This window comes from Sorex araneus, chromosome 1, assembly GCF_027595985.1.
Source record: "Sorex araneus isolate mSorAra2 chromosome 1, mSorAra2.pri, whole genome shotgun sequence".
In the NCBI taxonomy this organism is placed as follows: domain Eukaryota; kingdom Metazoa; phylum Chordata; class Mammalia; order Eulipotyphla; family Soricidae; genus Sorex; species Sorex araneus.
Window position 1 is genome coordinate 233,030,696 of NC_073302.1, and position 23,007 is coordinate 233,053,702.

The following is a 23,007-nucleotide window of genomic DNA, read 5'->3' on the forward strand; positions in this document are numbered from 1 at the left end:
ATATGTTTTAAAAAAACACATGGTTGTTTCAGTATCTTAAAAACAATGTAATGCTTTACCATAAGTTATTTTATCCACCCAAATCCTTAAAATACTTAAATCTTTCAGGAAAAAATAATATTATATTTTATGAGGTATTGGTTGGATATAAACATAAACATGCTTTATTCCTTAAGTTTTCTTTTTAAAAATTTAGCCATTACTTTCCTTGTCCTCCTCTTTGCTTAAAACAAAATATTACTCTGGCTTTTGTAAATGTCAAGCAATTTGGAAACATGCTGCTTATGCAGTTTTTTCTTGCTATTTGTTGGGGATGTTTGGGACTTCACGAGTATTGAATTTCTAGTTGAAGATCAGTCTGAATACTAAAATATTTTCCTTGGACAAAACTAACAAAAAAATCCCACAGAAACCACTGATAACTAACAAGCAACTCATGTTTATAATTTCCAGTTCTCCCCTAGAGAGTAACACTTCCCCGTGCATGTGTGGCAATTTGCACAATACTCTCTTTCGCTACTTGAGTTACCTTTGATTGTTCAAGACCAGTCTCACCATCCCTCATACCTGCTGAAGATGCAATGCTAAACAATATGTTTTGTATTGCTTGTTATGGATACAATATAATGTTGCATGGCCACTTTTGTGGCCACATGCTCTAGGAATTCTAAAACTTTAATAATTAGGATCTGAAAAAAATTGCTGCAGCAAGTTGCTCGGTCCGAGATTCGTTTGTGTGTCTCAGAATCATGGTTGTGTGGGAGCTTAAGAAGATGGTGGTTGGATGTGGCATCATCTTAGAGTCCCATCGGGGAGGGGGTAAGTAGAAGGGCCTACTCCTCCCCTTCCCGTGGGACTTGGGATTTGCCTGCACCATCACTCTCACTTGTACCTGGAGCTTCTCACTGACTTCTAGAAAATGGTCACCACCAGGGCTCATGCGAGAGACAGCACCTGCCCCCGTCTGGAGCAGCCCAGCAGAAAAGGCCTATTGGAAAGTCCCAGGCCATCTCTGCAGAAGTTGCTCAGGTCTGAGATTTGTTTGTCTGTCTCTGAACCATTTCCTTTAAACTATCTATATAGTCGTTAAAAATTTGCCTTCCTAGTCTGATTTGCCCTATGGTAATTCATTTAAAATTTCAATACAAATTTTGAGCTATTTTGCTCAAATACACCTTGGTTTAGAAAAATTTATTTATTTTTTTATTGTTGGTAGTAGAAATCATGCAAAGTTATTTTTGGGTAACTTTTGGATGACTTGATGTATATAAGAAGTATGTTACAGGATGGGAGAAATTGTACAGGAGGTAAGGTGCTTGCCTTGCAAGCAGCATGTCTTGGTTCAATCACCTGCATCTCTAAGCACCACCAGAAATGGCTTTGTGAAAAGAGCCAGAATTTTAAATTTTATTTTATTTAAATTTTTTTTTTAATTTTATTGAATCACCATGAGATATTTACAAGCTTTCATGTTTGGGTTACAATCTCACAATGATCAAACACCCATCCCTCCACCAGTGCACATTCCCCACCACCAATATCCCCGGTATACCCCCCCTTTCCCACCCTCCCCATGCCTCTAAGGCAGACAATATTCCCCAAACTTTCTCTCTACTTTTGGGCATTATAGCTTGCAACACAGACACTGAGAGGTCATCATGTTTGGTCCATTATCTACGTTCGGCATGCATCTCCCATCCCAACTGGTTCCTGCAGCCATCATTTTCTAGTGATCCATACTCTTTTCCATTTGCCTTCTCCCCTCCTCTCATGAAGCAGTCTTCCAGCTATGGGGCAGTCTTCCTGGCTCTTGTATCTACAGTCCTTGTGTGTCAGCCTCATGTGATGTTATTCTATACTCCACAAATGAGTGCAGTCCTTCTATGTCTGTCCCGCTCTTTCTGACTCATTTCACTTAGCATGATACTCTCCATGTTTATCCATTTATAAGCAAATTTTATGACTTCATCTCTCCTAATGGCTGCATAGTATTCCATTGTGTAGATGTACCAAAGTTTCTTTAACCAGGCATCTGTTTTAGGGCAGTCGGGTTGTTTCCATATTTTGGCTATTGTGAACAGTGCTGCAATGAACATATAGGTACAGATGTTGTTTCTATTGTGCTCTTTTGCATCTTTGGGATATATTCCCAGAAGTGGTATTGCGGGGTCATATGGAAGCTCAATTTCTAGTTTTTGAAGGACTGTCCATATTGTTTTCCAAAAAGGCTGGACCAGTCAGCATTCCCACCAACAGTGAAAGAGCGTTCCTTTTCTCCACATCCACGCCAGCATTGGTTGCTTTTGTTCTTTTGAATGTGTGCCAGTAAGAGCCAAAATTAAGCCCTGAGTACAGCTGAGTCTGCCAGCCACCACCACAAAACGAAGTATTTTGCAGTAATCATTTTGCTTTATAACAAAATTTTAATCTAATTCTATAATCCCTATTATAGAAGAGATTAAATACTATATAGCTATAGCAATTTGTTATTACTGTTGTTGTAGTTGAGGTTACATGGTTATAATGGCATTTTTATTCATGCCCATGGTTTACAAAATTATTGCCCTTTCACCATCACCACAGTGCTCAAGACCCTCCATCACTGATCTAGTGTTGCTTCTAGTTCATCTTTTCCTCTCTCCCAATCTTCCTGCTTGGGAACCTTATTTCTGTATTCAAATTCAAAGGGATTTAAGTCAGATCACCTAGTAATTATTCTCCTCCTTCTGACATTTTTTGCTGGACATAACACTCTCTTACTACACACAAGTTATAACAAAAGACTAGATTTCACTTAAATAAAACAGAGTAGTATTCCATTGTTTATATACCATAATCTCTTTATCCACTCATCTGTTGTCAGACATGTGCTATCTCCATATCTTGGTTTTTGCTAATAGAGCTGTTTTGAATGAGGTATGAAAATATCTTTTCTAGTTAATGAATGTTTTTGTGTCCTTTGGGTAGATGTCAAGGGTTAGAATCATTGGATCATAATGGGAATTTTATTGCTTTGAAACATCTTCAGATTGTTTACATAGGGGCTGAAACAATTTATATTCCTATCAACAGTGAATGAGTGTTCTTTTCTTTCTGTATCCTCCTAACATTGGCTGTTCTTGGCCATTTTGATATATGTCATTCTCGATGATATCTCACTATTGTTTTTATTTGCATTTCCCTGATAATAGTCAGAGCTATTTAATCAAATCACAACTATGTCTTCTTATGCAAAACAAATGGAATTAACTGATGATTAGAAATGATAATAGAACATTAATTAAAAAGTTATTTTTTATAAAATCATAAAACAGAATTAACTTTAGTTGTGCTAAGAAATAACTGCACCTCTTGTGGTGGATGGGCATTCAAAATTATAATTGACATAAAAGCAGTCGAGCCATGGTGGTAGATGTATTTAATGAAAATACATCCACCCAATTTAATAGAATATTTTCTTCTTGGTGATTTTTAAAAATTGAATTAAAAAACTGTGATTTACAATGTTATTGATAGTTGAGTTTTAGATATAGATTATTTCAACATTAATCTCACCTCCATAAATCAGTTTCCTTCTATTAGTGTTTCTATATTCCATCCCCACCCCCCGAGCTCCACCTGTCCAAGCACATTACAAAGTTCTAGTGGTTGCAATTGTATCCCATGTTTTCAGTGTTGTTGAGTCTGTATTTTGGACATATGCTAATATACTCACTATCACTGGTATAATGGAAACCCTGATGCCTGTTCACTTATTACTTCCTGTTCTCTTCTCCACCACTCCCCTCCCTAATTTCTTTCTTTCTCTGTCCTTCTCCTCTCTCACCACTGGGGTCACACAGGTGATCTAGACATCCCTTTTTACAACAGTACATTTCCTCATCCAGTATTCTTTATACCACAGATAAGTGAGATTATCCTGTGTGTCTTTTTTCTTCTGCCCTACTTCACTCAACATGATATCTTCCAGTAAGAGAACCTTGTATTAACATAGAGAAACTGCTGGTGATTTTTCCAGGGTTCCTGAAGAGAGTAGTCAATTCTAAACGACAGCTCTGCATGGTGTATGATTTTGAGTTTGGTGGCCAGCACCTTCTGCTCCCTTTAGCTGTTTCATTCTTCTTAGCTCACTATCATCATTTATCAGAGCCTCACACTCTTCTCAATACTCCATTTTGGTCTCTGAATATGATTAATCATGCAGAAGAGACTCAAAGTGACAGCACAGATTAAACACACATTTTTTTCTTTGCCATTGCTTAAACCACACCAGCTTTCCCTTTTCAAAGTTGTCACGTTAAAAAATAAATCATGTACATAATTTATCTGATTTTTTTAAAGCTTCTGTCTTCTTTTTTTAGTGGGGGTGGGCAGTGCTTGGACCACACTTAGTTCTCTGATGTGCTGGAAGGGGTTTTCATAGCAAACAATGCAAGAGCCTTAACACTTATACTTTCTCTGACCCCTATTTTTCCCTTCAACAAGCCTGTTATATATTGTTAAGTAACTACTTTAAAATCCCCCTTTTTTGAATTATTTTTTATAAATTTTCTTTTATTGAAATGTAAACCACTGTTTTTGTTTTGAATTTAAAGTTATATACATGCATATATCACTGTATCGCTGTCATCCCGTTGTTCATCGTTGTTCATCGATTTACTCGGGCGAGTGCCTGTAACGTCTCCATTCATCCCAGCCCTGATATTTTTTCAGTCTCTCCTTACTCGTTTTTCAGGGTCAGGGGAATGAGACCTGTTATTGTTACTGTATTTGTCATATCGAATACGCCACAAGGAGCTTGCCAGGCAATCATAAATTTCCAATTGTACATCTATAATTAGTACAGAATTCTAACAAAGTCAGGTTTTTCTAACTGTTCCATGGGCTGTGAACCATGTTGGGGAGCCTTTAGGCTATTCTCACATTGAGAGAGTCCCAATCTGATGTCCAGCACTGTGTAGTGAGAACTAATGAACTTCTTATAAGATGTTACTGACTCCCAGAAATGGTGACTTTTTCCTTTTTCCTTTCAAGGGACCTGCACTGTCGGGGTAGTACAGCCTCATTTGATTGCAGCTGAATAATATGTGTGGCCACAAAGGGATGCCTCATGTGGCAGTTTGGCACTAGAAGTTACTTTGACCTACATTGTCCAATTTGATTTTGGGTGGGGAGTGGCTTGGGCCATTTCTTCATCACTAAGAAGTTGAGGTTTTCACAACCTTGTTGAAACTGGACCAGCAGTCTTTAGTAGATCACTGTTATAAGCTTCTGGTCCAGTAATTTATAATTTCTGGTTATAATCTTTGGTTATCACTTAAGAGACAGTCAGGAATTCCCTGAGGTCTCATGTTTGGGGAGAACACAACTTGTACCTAATATCTCTAGCCACTGTCACAACTATGTTCTCTCTGCTCAGATGCTTTAGACACATCACTTTGTTACAGGCCCCACAAATGTATTTTTGATAACTATGTCTTGAGGAGGACTCTCTGGAGCAATAACACAGTGGGTAGGGCATTTGCCTTGCACACATCTGACTCAGGTTTGATTCCTCCATCCCTCTTGGAGAGCCCAGGCTATCAAGAATATCCCACCCACATGGCCTGGCAAGCTACCCGTGGCGTATTTGATATGCCAAAAACAGTAACAAGTCTCACAATGGGGACCTTACTGTGCCTGCTCGAGCAAATAGATGAACAACAGGAGGACAGTGCTACAGTGCTACAAGTCTTGAGGAAAGCATGTTTGGGATCAGATATCATCTGTTAGGTGAACAGAACAGGGTTTACTAATAAGTTCTGTTGTACAATTTCTAGTAAGAGGTCATAAAAATATGCTTTAAAATACATATTTAAAACATCTCAAAGTAATTGTTTGATAACATGTAGAAATGTGCTTTCCTATTTGAGAAACCCTGGCTCACTTATTTTTATGTGAATGCTTATTCTTTGGGTCTAGCTGTTTGCACAGTTAATTTTAAAATACAGTAAGGACTTAGATAAAAGCAAATGGGCCGTGTTGAATTAGTCTGAGGTCACTTTACCTGCAATTATAAAGGCTTCTAAACATTTTCTATGCATTCCTGTTACAAAGCCTTAATAACATAGAAAAAGCCATTAATATGATATTAAAAGTCTTTATCAATACAGTGACTTAATTTATGAAAGATTTATTTAGGACAAGTGATTTAATAATTTGTCACTGTCACTGAGTTAATAATAAATAATAATAAATTTAATAATTTGTCAAAAGTAAAAAAAATTACTTTTGTGTGTGTTATAAAATTGTCCTTGATAGCCTGAATGTTTTCACTAAACAATTCTCTAGAAGTAATTTTTAATAAAAATCAATTCTAATTATTATCCTTTTAAGATAAGTTGGATATATAATTGATAAGTAACAATGTAATATGTTTGCGACCAGAGAGACATTCCCGCAGGTAAGTTGCTTGTCTTGCCTGCAGCTGATCTGGGTTCGCTACCCAGCACTGACACATGATTTTCAGAACACTCCAGGAGAGATCCTTTGCCAGAGAGTCAGGGGTAAGCCCTGAGCACTACTAAGTGTGACCCTAAAACAAAGTGAAATAAAAAATATCCAAAGTGTTTGTGATGATTTGTTACATGTATATATATTAAATTTTGTTTATTTTTTGTGTATGTGAAAAATTCCACTGGTCTAGTCAAACACAATCATCATTTTATGTTAATTTTTTGTTTGAGAATTCTACTTAATAAATTTTATTATGCTATACAGTAATATAGCAACATTCTTGTAGCTACTTTTATTTATTTTATATAGTTACATTTAGTTTTATAAAGCTAATAGTTTGTAAATTGAACACTCCCGAGACCTCTTATCTATAAGCATGCGAATTAGCATTTTAGTGTCAATACATCAGTTTTTAGCCCCATGTAAATAAGAGGAAAGGAAGAGTGATTATTTTGGTTGCTTCTGGAGTGTGACTGTATAAAATGTTGAAGTTTCATGAAAATGAGAATACTTTTAAATCAGTCAAAATATACTGTCTCTGTTGAATTCAATTCCATACCTGCCTGAGATCTATTCAATTGTAGTTTCTTTTTTTTTTCAACTATAGTTTCTATCACTAATCTTAAGATAAAGAAAGATAGGAATTGTTGATTCCCCCACCCACACACCTCTGCCCCTAGGATGCCTGTCTATTGTAAACAGAATAGTTAGAAGTAAAAATAAATCCTTTTAAAATTAATGATAAATCATTAATTAGTTTGATGTCCCATATAACATTCCATATATTATCTTCCATTGAATTTTGTTGTTTGGGGGCCACACCCATCAGTATTCAGGACTTATCCTGGTTTTGTACTCAGGAAACACTTCAAGTTGTGCTTGTGGGACCATATACACTGATGGATCTAACCTGTGTCAGCTGTGTAAAATGTTAAGCACCTTACCCACCATACTATTTCTGCAGCCTATGACCGTCCATTATTTAGAAAGCCATAACTACTCTAATAGAAAAGGATAAATCAAAGGTTAAGAGAAAAAAAAGAAAAGAAATGGGTTTGGTTCAGTTTCTATTTAAGTCTATCTCTTTCCTCTCTAGGAGAGAGTTACGTGTGTGGCTCAATCGAGCCCTTCAAGAAATTGGAGTACACCAAGAATGTGAACCCCAATTGGTCAGTGAATGTCAAGACCACCTCTGCTTCTCGGGCTGTATCCTCCCTGGCCACTGCGAAAGGGAGCCCTTCGGAGGTGAGAGAGAATAAGGATTTCATTCGACCCAAGCTGGTCACCATCATCAGAAGTGGGGTGAAGCCGCGCAAAGCTGTCCGAATCCTGCTGAACAAGAAAACTGCTCATTCCTTTGAGCAGGTTCTCACCGATATAACTGATGCCATCAAGCTGGATTCAGGAGTGGTGAAACGCCTGTATACTCTGGATGGGAAGCAGGTGAGAGTAGTGTCTGTTCTTCACTCCCTAGGAAGGGCGAGGCAGTTTGGGGATTTCTGTGGCTTGGGGTAGGATTCTGATTAGCTTAAATGAGGGAGTTGTATCATTTATATACTTGTTGACCTCAAAACAATCCTAATTTCAAATTAATCCTAATTGCATCCTTAGGAAGAAAAGTGAAAAAGCCCATCTCTAAAGCATAAATGATTACTCAGAGATGTTCACATTTTCAGTTATTAATTGCTAAATGTAAATAGTACTTTTCAGCCATGGGTTTTCAATTTTGCACTTATTTTTTTTTTTTTTTGCTTTTTGGGTCACACCTGGCGATGCACAGGGGTTACTCCTGGCTCTGCACTCAGGAATCACCCCTGGCCATGCTCAGGGGACCATATGGGATGCTGGGATTCGAACCCGGGTCGGCCGCGTGCAAGGCAAACGCCCTACCCGCTGTGCTATCGCTCCAGCCCCCAATTTTGCACTTATTAATTATTGCTTATAGCATGGAGCATAACTGGAATGTAGGGTAAACTCTGACCAGAAGACAAAAATCTATTTCTTTGACCTAACTTTTATAATTTTTTGGCAGTGACATTGCAAGATTTTATAGTCTTTTAATTTAATTTTTAATTGTTTTGGTTTTGGGGCCACACCTAGTGATGCTCAGGGTTTATTCCTGGCTCTATGCTCAGGAATCATTCCTGGCAACTCAGGGGGACATATAGGATGCTGGAGATTGAACTGGGGTCTGGGTTGTACTCCAGCGCAAGGCAAGCGCCCTAACCACTGTACTATCTCTCTGGCCCCATTATACATTCTTTTTAAAAACACATCTAAGGAATAAAATATTTCCATTTGGACAGTTATTAGTGGTGTATTTCTAGAGTGCTATGTCTTTCATTGAAAACATAATTTAAGAATTGAAGTTAAGGGGGGACTCTTTAGTTATAGGAAGAACATAATGGGTGAGCATTTTAATGTGCACAATTCAAATAAACCTAAATGGTATCTTCTGTGACTTTCAGTAAAGATTTGATAGACTCTGAATGAAAACAAACCAATATGTGTACAATGTGACTTGTTAGTCAATCATCGAGACTTTTAGTAGTGCCTTTTGTTTAATATTTATTTGAGCACAAATCTGTGCCTGAAAAATAGTTTACAATATGGATCTGTCCAAATGTTTTATTTCATTTTATTGGGTGGGGGTGGGCTATACCAGTGGTGCTCAGGGTCTATTACTGGCTCTGTGCTTAACATGATCTCCGGTGGTGCTCAGGGGACCACCTGCAGCACCGGGGCACTAATCAGGGTCAGCTGCATGCAAGGCAAGCTCCTTAACCTCTGCACTATCTCTCTGCTTTCAAATGCTTAAAATAAATGATTTTGAGGATAATTGGAATAACTTACGTGGAAATATGTTAAGGATTGAAACTAGATTCATCAATTAAAAGGTTGATCTTACTCAATAGAAGACTCATTCAAGTCTTTGAAGGCCAACACATTCAAACTTTATGAACTGGAAATTGATACTAACGCTAAAAAGAGTGTTAGTCATTAAAGAACTCTCTCCCCCAGGGATCGATTCAAGTACTCTAAATGATCAGACTTATTAGGAGAGATAGAACATCTGCAATTTTTATTGCTATTGACCAATTTTCTTGTCTTGCAAAACTTCCCCTAACAATCATAGATAAGAAATCTGAGGGATGATTTTCCTAGTCTTTTAGTTCTAATTGGTTATAGATGAATGGTATCAATATATTAGTGATCAGAATGCCCATTGCTTATGAGTTACTTATAGCTTATGAATTATGGCATGAATAACCTTGTAAGAATATATTTATACATTTTAGCTCTTCATTAGTTCCCTTTGTTGTGAATTACCCAAGTATCTTGTGCTTTTGCATTTCTGTATATGGAGTTTTTTCTTCATGAGCATTTACCTGTGTACATAGAAAGTAAGATTTATGGGGCAATAACTCAAAAGGGCCAGAGTGCATACTTTTTTTTTTAATGTAGGAGGCTTGGATTTAATCTCAAGCAGCATGGGGTTCTCCAAGTCACTATGAGTGACTTAGTGATAGAGTGACAAATAGCCTCTGAATCTTGCCAGATGTGGTGAGGGAGGGAGGGAGGGGGGAGAGAGGAAGGAAGGAAGGAAGGAAGGAAGGAAGGAAGGAAGGAAGGAAGGAAGGAAGGAAGGAAGGAAGGAAGGAAGGAAGGAAAGAAGGAAGGAAGGAAGGAAATCTTCCTTCTACCTATCTCTTTAGAATTTTGGAGATTTAAATTGCTGTACTCTGAAAGTAAAAAGCAGTGTTTTAATATTTTAGCTAAGTTCATCATCAACTAATTACTGCAAAAATAGATGCTATGATGTTCTCATTGTTTCTTCTTTTTAGGAATTTATCTATTATCTATATTTTACAATGACTAGTTTTGCTGTGACTTACATGTAATTGACTCAACATAATAGAAAAGAATCATAGGGTTGCTCCAAAAGACTAAGATAAAAATCATGGTCCAGAGATTATTTATGTTTTTAGCAAACCAGTTAACTTTAGCCTCATTATACTCAGTAACATATGATAACATAATTACTTTTGTTTCATAGAGTGCTTGTCAGATCAGCTGTAACAATATGTGGAAGCAATTTTGTTATAATGATTATTAGCTTTTTTGCGCCTTATAGTAAAGGTCTTGCATATGATTGTGCTTTAATCATCAGAACAGCTTGATTCTAACTCCCGTTTAACAGATTAGGATACTAAAGCACAGAATTTGGTGGGGGTGTGGAGGGGAGAAGACTTGTCCAAGACCACACAGATCTGAATGGGGGAGGTTGCATTTGAACCTGTATCTTTTCAGACCTCCTGCTAGCAACTAATATATTGCACAGCATTTATATTGAAGCACCAAACTGATGTAAATGTACTACCAATAATTTTCATCTGTTCTAGGGTATCATAAGAAAGATCCCTGCTATATATGTTTTTTTCCTGTAGTCATTCTGATGACTGCTATATTCAGCTTTCTCTGAATACATTCAGTTGCCTGTTGTGGCATTATCTCTACTGTGTGGCATGTTTTCTTCAGAGCACTAGTGGTGAAAAGCTGCAGAGGAATTGGATGATGAACTGGACAGAATATAAAGACTTTTTTTGCCAGGGTTCCCAGTGGGAACAAAGATACTTCCTCATGGACCCCAGGAGTCTTTAGAATTGTTCAGTTCAAAAGAGAAATCTGCTCTCTTACACAGTTTGCTAGAGCAGCATTCATTGACAACCTTGGCAGAGTCCAGGGCTCAATAAGCCTTTGAGAATAAATCACTGCGCAAGGCTTCATGTGGAGTGTTGTTTTGTCCTAGTAGGTGGCACCTTGCTGCTGGCACTGGGGTCCACATGGCTACTAGTGGGACGTCACCCTTATTCTATCTCTTTAAAACGTGGTGTTTTTTTTTATATAGAAGGCTGGAGCAATATTATAGTGGGTAGGGCATTTACCTTGCATGATTTCTGGCAAACTGTATGGTGACATGCACTTGCCAGAAGTAAGCCTTGAGGACTCCTAGCTGTGGCCCAGAAACAAAACAAAACAAAATAAAACAAGTGTACAGGAGAACTTGTATGTCCACAATAAACATCAGGGAAATCAATGCCCTATACATTTAGGAAGTAATTTATGTTTGTGTTGAAGAAAATAGAATTGTCAAAAAAATTTCTATTGTCAATTCTTTGAGTGAATTAGTAGGAAGCAAGACATGTGAGCGGACATGCCTTTTCAGATGGTCTCCAGGGAGTCAGAAGCTTTGTCCGTGGGATGGAAACCAGGAAATCTTTGGAGTTGTGACAGTGAAACTGTCTGCTGACCCAGAGATGGGCACTGGAGCCACATACCACTTATTCCTGTCACACCATGGCATTCTTAATTACCTGTTGGGTTTGCTGTAAGTTCTAAAATCAGGGTTCAGCAGGGCAGGGGTGGGGCGTTAAGCCCCTGAGATAATGAAGTCAACATATCAGAATGCTGCACCATCTTGTAGACATTTTGCAAGAAGCTTCGGTTTTCCCAGACAACTGTAGAGACTCCTGAGCACTGATTGTGAGCAAGCCGTTTCTGATGCTTTTGACTTCATTCTTTATTCAGTCAGTGGCATCAAAACTTCAGAGAAAGGATGGCATAATCTGGCCTTCTTGCACCCCAATATTACTTTCAATTGTAATTAGGCACTTGCCATGTAATTAGGCCCTTTGTTGGCATGGTGGAGAGGTCAGGGAAACGCTTGCTGCATTTTCTATTCAGGGCTGCATTGTTGTCTGGGTCATGATAAGAGTCCTCAGAGGAGAGTGAGCTTGCTCTAGCTGGAGGTTAGGATCCTAACCTAGGACCCTAAAATATGTCCTTTTCTTCAGATCTGAGGGAGGTTTTGAAGGATGATAATGTTTTCCTCTGGTCCCAGTCCAGGCTATAGATGTTGGAAATTTTTTGTGTGTCATATACTTACCCTGTCAGACTTCTGCAGAGGTCATTTGAATGTGACTTTCTTTTAGGTGGTTAAACTAAGCCCCAAAGGAACAAGATTTGATGTACTTTTATTTCTCCTGCTTCTTTTTATGGAACAGCTAATCTGGGTATCTTGAACTGCTAAATCTTCTGAATCTGTGATAGAATCCTTCCTGAGAAACATAAACAACAGCAAGACTTAGAACAACTATTACCTAAGCAGACAATTTATGCTGTAAAATTCTTTGATAAAACACTTTCCAATGATCTCCCTTTCCCCAATGAAATTTAGTAATGGTAAAGTAGACTGCCCTTTAAGCAAAAATATATATGCATATTCCCATCCTATTACTCTTTGGCATTGGAGCTCTATAGAAAATAGGAGCATACTTTAGTAGCAGACTAAAAATTCACTTAGGGATTTTTTTTATCCTTTTGGCATTTCACAAAAGTCATGCACTTTGTAAAACCTAGTACCGGGGCTGGAGCAGTATCATAGTTGTAGGGTGTTTGTCTTGCATGAGGCTGATCTGGGTTTGGTCTCAGGCATCCCAAAAGGTACCAAGAGCACTGCCAGGAGTAACTCCTGATTCCAAGCCAGGTGTAACCCCTGATCATCACCAGGTGTGACCCCAAATCAAAAAACAAAACAAGCCCTAGTACTGTTGGAATACTAGTGGGAGCCAACAGTTGTTTGGACGGAAATATGAAAAATGCTCAGAATAAGTTAGCAGTAGAGGCACTTATCAGCTACTTTAGATGGTAAACTCTAAAAACAGTTATAGTCACTGTCTTAATTCACTCTGGCTTGTACAATAAAATACCACAGATTGGATAGCCTATAAGCAGTTTAATTTTTTTGTTCTACAGTTCTAGAGGCTGGAATTCATATCAAGGTGCCAATAGATTCGGTGTCTGGTGAGGCCCAGTTCCTGATTCATAGAGCTGTTTCTTGGCGTCCCGATGTGACAGAAAGGAACAAGGAGCTGTCCATGTCTTCTGAAGGGCACCACTCCCAACACGAGGGCTCCTCCTCATGATAGAATCACCCCTCTCTCAATGGATTTGAATCCTTACATGAACACTTAAAGAGATAGGGGTCAACCTATGATTTTGGGGGGACACAAACATTCAGACCTCTGAAGTTGCCATGCAAAGGAAACAGCAGTAGCTGTCAGTGGACACATCATTTACTCTCTCATTGCCATATCTTTTTATCATTGACTCATTTTTGCCAATTAGAGGCAAAAGTACTGTAGCACTGTTGTCCCGTTGTTCATCGATATGTTCAAGCAGGTACCAGTAATATCTCTGTTGTGAGACTTGTTGTGACTGTTCTTGGCATATTGAATACGCCACGGGTAACTTGCCAGGCTCTACCTTGCGGGTAGGATACTCTTGGTAGCTTGCCGGGCTCTCCAAGAGGGAGGGAGGAATCGAACCCAGGTAGGATGGGCCTCGTGCAAGGCAAATGCTCTACCCGCTGTGCTATTGCTCCAGTCCACATTTACTTACATTTTAATTTTTTCATCTTAATAAAACCAACCATTATTCAAAGTCTGCAACTGACTGCACTGTTATGCGGGGGATACCTGACTGTGCTTTGGCTCACTCCTGGATCTACTTCAGGAATCACTCCTGGTGCATCACAGGGTACCAAATGAGGTGCTAGGGAATTGAACATGGTTTGACCATCTGTATGGCAAGCTGTAATATCTCTCTGGACCCAAGCTTTTGTTTTAATTAGAGAATTTTCTATTGCTATACTACTTCCAGTTTTATATGCTCAATTTTTTATGTCCAATTATAATTTGAACATATTAGAAAAAAGGTCATGAGTAACAACTGAGAAAAATTTATTTTCTTTGTTGTCTTATTAAAAATTTCACTCAAAAATTATAAGGAGGGCCACTCACTATAGCAGGAGAATATGGCCTTTGTTAACAAACAAGTTCAGATTTTCTCCCACTTTAATTTCCTCTCATCTACAGGTAATAGCCCATAAGATATCTGTGAGAATTGATGAGGTAATGTTTTTGAAGGATGTTACAGGGAAGTCAGTTGCAGACTTTGAATAATGGTTGGAAAAATGATTCATGATAATTGTCATTTATTTTTGGTGATTAGTATTCACATTTACTAAAATTCAGAATCTTTCAACCAGATATTTCAAGATGGTCTTTCTTTTCCTTTTAGATTTAATAATGAATTTTAACCAGAAGTAGAATAATTTGGTGCACTCTTGAATTTAACGATTTTAGAATATGTGTCTTCTTTGGCCAACTATAAGGTGAAAAGTAACATTGGGGTTTCTTTGGTAAACATAATGTAGGTATAACACAAACATTGTCAGCAAAGTACAATGGAAACTTGCATAATATTTAAAATACAGCGCTACTTCAGTTTTAAGAAGGAAAGAAAATGTCTTCCCCGTTACAAGATTAGAAAATGTTCACATTATTACCTCATGTTATCTTGGTTATAACAGTAAGTGTAGGCAATGTAAAAACTAGAGGTTTTCATATGAAAAGGAATTTAGGATCATATGGGATTTGACTGGTCTGAAAAAAAAGTTTTTCTATAGTTACTGGTAATAGTAACATTTCTCCTTTTTATTTCTTAAAAAAGTCTTCATTCCTTGTAGAAACAGATCTTTAACTATTATAATTTGGCATATCTATGTGGTGAGAGTAACACCTTTAGTCTTATTTACTATTGATCTGAAATGAAAAGCCAATACAAATACTTTAGTTCACACTTTATAATACCACCAAATTACAAAAGCTTAGGGCACATATTGAGCCAGCTTCATAATTTATTAGAATTTAGAATTGGTGGAAAATGTTGCTTTCAAAGAAAAAGGGGCTATGTTACTTCCCTTAGGGAATAAAATGAAAAGAAAATAAAATTTGGTCAAATTTTATGACTTATAAACTACATCTAGTCTTATGCAGGCATTAATTCCTTCAAATAGAGAAGTTAACTACTTAATTATTTCCTTCTAGTCTGAGTTCCTCTGACTAGATAATTAAATTAAATATGGTGCCTTGTTGTGCTATATATTTTAAACTTAGCTTAGTCTCAGAAGAAGCCAGTTTCTATAATTGAATTCTAATTTACCATAAAATGAGTTCTAAGTTACCCTAGAATTCAGTAGTCTATGGGTGTATTTCTGGAAACTCTCCTGGTTTGTGAAGACCACTTTGGACAGCTTAGCCAGACTTCTGGGCTTTGGGTGAGTTTCCTAGTGGATCATTCAGGTTGAACAAATTAAGTTAGCACTCTGCTTTAGTGATTAAGTTTAAGAGTTCCATATACCTAATGTTTTTGTCATGAGGAAATTTGTTTAAGCATCTCTTATTGAAGCATAGATAGTATGCCATGATATTCAGGGAAAATACAAGATTTTATAGACTAGTTTCAAATAGGTAGCATTAAGAAGAGTAGACTTGAATTCATGACTATCTATCCCTGATTGTACTGGAATTTATCCTGCTGAGAAAATGAATTCTCCAAACTTCTGTATATTGAAAATAATAATAGTTCTCTATGAGAGAAGAAAATTTCTCTAAGTATTTTTTACATTGATTCAACCATTATGAATTCAAAGAAGAACTAATCAATATGTTCTATGGATTTAAAAGTTGGTAACAGGCCAATATGAGATTTGCATTAATAGCATTTGGCTTAATTATTGCAGACACAAACCTACAGTGTTCGAGGGTGTTTGTGGTAGTAGAGTACAATATGTTGTAGCAGATTTTTCTGATTAGTTTAAATCCTTGAAACTCAATTAAATGAAAGACTGAAGTTTTAGAAATTGAATGGAACTTAAGAAATCCATTTTAAAATCTGAACTGTGTTGTAAATGGCATCCATGGAAACAAAAGGACAGATGGGAGATTTATGCTTTAATTGAGTTGTTCCATTGCAAGATTAATATGTGATCATAGTAAAGAATTTTGAGGAAAGAAAGAAAATATTAAGACAAATTTAAATTGCTTATTAAAATACGCTGAAATGTTTTATTGGTAGGCTAGCTCTGATGAATAATTTAGCCCACTTCTTTGCCTTTTGCATTAAAAAAAATCAAATCGCCCTACATTTTGGGGGGTCTTGCTTGCATGTAATTTTATGTGACAGTATGTACATTCATATGGGAAAGGTCTCGAAATTGTTAAGCCGTTTTCTCTCTAATTTTGGTATTGTATTGCTGTGTGGATACTTAGGAGGTAAGTTGTCAGTGTGTTGTTCGCTGTGGTAACTGAACCGTGTGTGTTCTGACCTGGGGCTAAGAGAAGTAGTGCTCTGAGATAGATTCGGACACAGACACCCTCAGAAAAGTGACTCTTGGGATGTTGTTCAGTGTAATCAGTTACTGGAGACTGGAAGTGCCTCAAAATTTGTCTGCGGTGTCTAAAGTTCTCCTGGGAAAATAATAAATAACTAGTCACTTCTGCTTTGAGTTATAAGAGCAAACATCCTGGAGAAATACCATTTTTATTGACCTCTATATTCTTGACCCCCTTGTTATTTACCAAATATTTATATTTGATAAATTTATGTCTGTTTATAAAATATTTATCATATTTATCAGATGACACTTCTTGATTCTAACTTGTGGCTTAAGTTCTTGTAAAAAGATCATGGAATTATAGGGCAAGATTTGTCCCAGTAAGTGACCTTTCTACTCCTTTTCTCTACTTCAAAGACCAGAAACTAAATTTATCTTGGCAGATAGTAAAAGAAAGTCAAAATTTTGTTTAAGAAAATCTTCAAGGACATAGTCACACAAGGTAAACATTATCTAAAAAAGTAGTCCATTTGGGACTAGAGTTATAATACAGAGGGTAGGCTGTTTGCCTCACACACCAGGTTTGATCTTCTGTATCCCCTCCAGTCCTCTGAGACCTGCAAGCCCTAAGTGCAGAGTCAGGAGTAAGTCTTGAATATTACCAGGTGTGGTGGGGGTAAAATAACAACAACATTTAACTTCTGGAACTTGAAATTAGTTCTATAGCAGAAATGAGTCGTAAACCTCATTTCCTCAGGTCATAATCTTATTTTCTTTTTATATGCTACACACAGGCTTAAAAATCTTTCTACCAGGCTTGAGAGAGAGTACAATGGGTAGGGCACTTGCCTTGCACTTCACCAACCCTGGTTATCCCCACACCACAAATGGTCCCCTAGGTCGTGCCAGGAGTGATCCTAAGAGTAGAACCAGAAAGGAGTAAGCCCTGAGCACTGATGCACTGATTGGTGTGGTCCAAAACACACACACATACACACACGCACACAGCTGCTACCAAGAGTGGCCCTAGAAGAATAGCATTGATTGCACCAGTGAGCTTGTAGAAATGTGGATTGTAATCTAGAAGTACTGAACCAGAAGATGTATTTTGACAAAATCCTCCATGATTTATATTTATGTTAAAGGTGAAGAAGTTCTGTCCAGGTGGCTTGAATAGTACAAATGTAAAACCACAAATCAAAGACATAATAGCTGATAAGTCCTTGCTGTTATAAAGTAGATAGAATTTCAGCATTAATTTCGGCTTATTTAGCAGTTTTATTCACCTCCTCTCAGTGTCAGCGTTAATATCATATGGCAAGAAATAATTGCCATCAACAATGTTCTGAACAACAGCCAGTCCATTAGTATGATGTGTGCGACCCTGCAATGCAGCCTTAGTGGGTGGCTGTGTGTGGAGGATGGATGATTTCCTATGGGAAAGAAAGGGAAGTTAAGAGATGCAGGAAAGGCCAAACAATTACTATGTAAATTCTTATTTTGATGAAACAATTAATGCATGTGGTTGCTACAAAGTACACAGGCATGACTTTAGGAGTTGTCTGCTTGCTTCCCTCAATAAACTGCACAAATCTAATATTTTCCTCATGGTTTTTCTGGATAGCCTCCATGGGGGTGATTGAAAGTCATTAAAATTCTTCTGGAAAGTTGGTTTTAGACTCACTCTTGTCAAGCTGAGTTCTTATGCATGCATGCATGCGTGCAAAAAAAATCTTAACATGGATGATGTTCAGAATAACATAGGAAATACTTTAATGTGTGCAGGAAATGGAGGACTAAATTTTGAAAATAATTTCTAGCTAATATGCCTAAAATTTAGTCCCAAAAGGATTACATATTGCACAATCTGTCATTGAGAACAAAGATAGGGTAAATTGATATGGAAAAACCACTAATAATCAGAATTGGAGTGGGCTTTCTTCCAGTGCATTCTGGGAGCTTGAAAGACTGACGAGATGAATCCTATTTAATTCAGCTGTGAACTGACAGTGATTACAAACCACTTAGGGCAGATGTGGTTTGCAAACAGACACACAATGCTTAGAGACCCCATCAACTGGGATTTCCACCCACCCCACCTCCCCATTTCGAAGATTAGCTCTTTCTCTGGGGTTCCAGAACCAAATTAGAAAAAAAGTTCCAGGCAATAGGTGGGGTCTTTGCATGGAGAACCAATAAAAAGCTCATTTTTATCACTAACTGGTGCAATGACCCTGGAGAAAAGAAAATGATGTATTTCTCAGTTTTCCTGGGTTGTTTGGGAAAGGAATTGTGTGGACACATTGGTCACTTTTTCTCTAGGGATATTATCTTCTTCTATATAAAACATTCTTTTTCTCCTTTCTTTACATTTCAGATCATGTTGGTCAGTTTAGGCACTGAGTACAAAATAAATGCATTCATTGTTTAAACTTGTGATGCAGTTGGTAATAACTGTTAACCTTGTAGGAAAAGAAAGGATCTCAGAAATATCCCCACTCATGCCTTTGTGATACACTCAGATGAAGAGAAGCTGATCTTCCATATTGTCTTATTGTTCAGTGCCATTGTTCTCTGTGGTCATAGACACACAGACCTGAAATAAGTTAGCTGAACAGACTATTTGCAGAGTAGTGTTTTGATTCTGACCAAAATGGATCACGAATTTCATGTGGGCTTTATTAAGATCGTCAAAACTTTACCTTTCACTTTAAATGTTTTCCATTACTGGGCAGATACATGTTTGTTTAGATTTGTTAGACAGGTCGAGATCGATTGAACTTGAATTCTGTACTAGGCATTGGGAATAATATTTTCTTTCACACCCTAGTGGCGAGGCTTGGGAGAATCAAGCTGCAATCATAAGGAATAGAGGTGTTTTAGGGTTCCCTGGATTCATAGCTAGAAAAACTTTCTGTCGTGTTTGCAGATTCATATAAGTAGATGATTGTTATGCTTACTTTATTTGAAATTGTCCGTGCATTGTTTGGAAATGTGAGTATAACAGTGGTTAAATTATACTGTTTTTTATATTTTTATTTCATTTTCAAGGAGTAGGTCATTACATAACTGGTTTTTCTTTTTTTTCCTTTTTTCTTTCTTCATTTTTGCGTCACACACCTGGTGATGCTCAGGGATTACTCCTGGCTCTGCACTCAGGAATCACTCCTGGCGGTGCTCAGGGATACCGTATGAGGTGTTGGGGATTGAACCCAGGTCAGCTGCATGCAAGGCAAATGCCATACCCACTGTACTGTCACTCCAGCCTACTTAACAGATTTTTCTACAAAGAAATGTTAACTCCAAAGCATCTTCGTTGTTCTTTCTGTCTTTCCCTTGTTTTGCCTTTGTGATGGTATTGCAGTGCTTGAGGAAACTCAATCATAAAGCAGGTATCTATAAATTGGAACCCATTTCCCCAAAGGAAATGTTACTGAAGTGAGGTGATAACAGGTACTATGTGCAGATAATTACTCAACTTAAAGGCATGTTACTTTATAGTTTTGTTAATATCACTTCTAGCACATTCTGATGTAGAATAATATTAAAAGCCTGAATTTGTGTAACTTTATGTGTGCTAGTGGCTTTACATTTAGATTACTTCCTATGCTTTAGATATTTGGCATCTTTTAGAAATCTGGAAAATAATAATATACTAGCCTTCCATTTTACTAGCTTGTGTTTATCTGGTGAGCTGTGTTAGCAGACAGACCTGTGCAAATCACCTTTCATTTTCATGCATCAGTCAAAGTGAGATGGAAGTTCTTTGTAAGACTTTACAAAATTATCAAGATGTATTGGAACTTGACCTTGGGGATACTTAGCCCTACCTAAAAACATTTGCAGCATAAGAAAATGAGAAGAGGAACTGGAGAAATGTTAATATAGTTTTGAGGACCAGCGAATGTAATGACACTGTTCTCAAGGTCTCAGATTTAATTTTGCAAAAGGAAAATAATTATCCTTTATACTTTAATGATTGTGTGCTTTATGCTTCTACCTTTGGAAGGACCTTACTATAAATGATCCCGCTGTAGATGGATTCTATTCCTCTGATGTTTCCTTTGTCCTCTTTGCCTCAAGATTTGGTGTAACACAAGCTGAAGTATGTCATATTTGTTTTGAGATATATGACCAGGTCTGGGCTAGCATCCATGGTAATGAATTAAAAGTTGAAAGGTATTTTCTCTCTTTTTTAAAAAAAAATTATTGAATCACTGTGAGATAGTTACAAGCTTTCATGATTGGGTTACAATCACACAATGGTCAAACACCCATCCCTCCACCTGTGCACATTCCCCACCACCAATATCCCCGATCTACCCCCCCTTTCACACCCTCCCCCTACCTCCATGGCAGACAATATTCCCTATACTCTCTTTTTACTTTTGGGCATTATGGCTTGTAACACAAACACTGAGAAGTCATCATGTTTGGTCCATTATCTACTTTCAGCAAACATCTCCCATCACGACTGATTCCTCCAGCCATCATTTTCTAGTGATCCCTTCTCTTTTCCATTTGCCTTCTCCCCTCCTCTCATGAAGCAGTCTTCCGGCTATGGGGCAGTCTTCCTGGCTCTTGTATCTACAGTCCTTGGGTGTCAGCCTCATGTGATGTTATTCTATACTCCACAAATGAGTGCAGTCCTTCTATGTCTGTCCCTCTCTTTCTGACTCATCTCACTTAGCATGATACTCTCCATGTCTATCCATTTATAAGCAGATTTCATGACTTCATCTCTCCTAACAGCTGCATAGTATTCCACTGTGTAGATGTACCAAAGTTTCTTTAACCAGTCATCTGTTCTAGGGCACTTGGGTTGTTCCCAGATTTTGGCTATTGTGAACAGTGTTGCAATGAATATATAGGTACAAATGTCATTTCTACTGTGTTTTTTTGCATTCTCAGGATATATTCCCAGAAGTGGTATTGCAGGGTCATGTGGAAGCTCAGTTTCTAGTTTTTGAAGGACTGTCCATATTGTTTTCTAGAAAGGCTGAACCAGTCGGCATTCCTACCAACAGTGAAAGAGCATCCCTTTCCCCCCATATCCACACCAGCACTGGTAGCTTTTGTTCTTTTGAATGTGTGCCAGTCTCTGTGGTGTGAGATGATATCTCAATAACGTTGAAAGGTATTTTCTCTTACCATAGCTCGAAACAGTTAGCATAAACATTGCTGAGAAATTGCCTTTACAAAAAGGTAAAAGACTGACGCTGCTGTCCTTTGGTGAAAAAAGAATAAAATAATTATTGATTATTAATATTGAACCCAACCCAAGTATAACATTAACAAGGACAAAACAACACCTCACCTTTCTTGATGGCTACATGTGCCAGGCTAAAGGTTTCTGTTTTTACTATTTACTGGATTATGCGATAGATAATGTGATAAATTCTCATTTAATATTAATAGTTCTTGAAAATTGGAGCTTTAAATGAAATTATACATAAACATATATGTAGCACTATAGCACTGTCATCCCATTGTTCATAGATTTGCACCAGTAATGTCTCCATTGTGAGACTTGCTGTTACTGTTTTTGGCATATTGAATATATCACTTGTGGCTTGCCAGGCTCTGCTGTGCCGGCCGGATACTCTAGGTGGCTTGCTAAGCTCCCTGAGAGGGATGGAGGAATCGAACCCGGGTCAGCCACGTGCAAGGCAAATCACAGAGAGATACCCACTGTGCTATCTCTCCAGTCTGAATATATATGTATGTATCAAAATCAATTTTCTCAGAAGTTAATTGATACATTAATAGTACATATACATAATATACAAATAATACATCAATAATACACCAGCAAACTTTAAAATACAGACCTTCAATACTTAATATAATAAACTCTCATTTGTCTCATACATTCATTCATTTTAAGCACAGATTTTACAGGACATGGCTATGGGTGGTCAAAGTTTGTCCTGGCAGTATAGCACAAGGTAGAAACCAACCTTGAATCGGAGGTGTATGTCCTCCTGTACTTGTGATTGATCTTTGGAGATGGTCTGTGGAAACATACCAGTGAATTAAACCTGCCTATTCTTCGGGATATGGGAGAAAAGTGCAGCACCAGGAGAAAACCCACATGCAAACTCCAGTGAATAGTCGCCCTAGCTGGAATTGCTTTTTCTCCTTATTAGCATCTTACTGAACAATTTTTATTGAAGCAGTATTATTTAGGGTTCTGCTGATTCTTATCTCCAGTTTCCAGATGCAGAAACAGAGGGAAAATAACAGCCCACACAAATGATTAGTATGTAGTC

General features: G+C 37.6%; 1 protein-coding gene across 4 annotated transcripts in view; it reads left to right on the forward strand.

Moving 5' to 3' along the window:
- DCLK1 (doublecortin like kinase 1) overlaps window positions 1-23,007 on the forward strand; it is a 372,695-nt gene that overhangs the window by 18,660 nt on the left and 331,028 nt on the right. For all 4 annotated transcript variants that reach the window (XM_004604525.2, XM_055131489.1, XM_055131485.1 and 1 more), the window contains exon 3: window positions 7,592-7,938. In XM_004604525.2, the coding sequence (XP_004604582.1) occupies window positions 7,592-7,938 (347 nt within the window). The remainder of the gene's footprint in view (window positions 1-7,591; window positions 7,939-23,007) is intronic.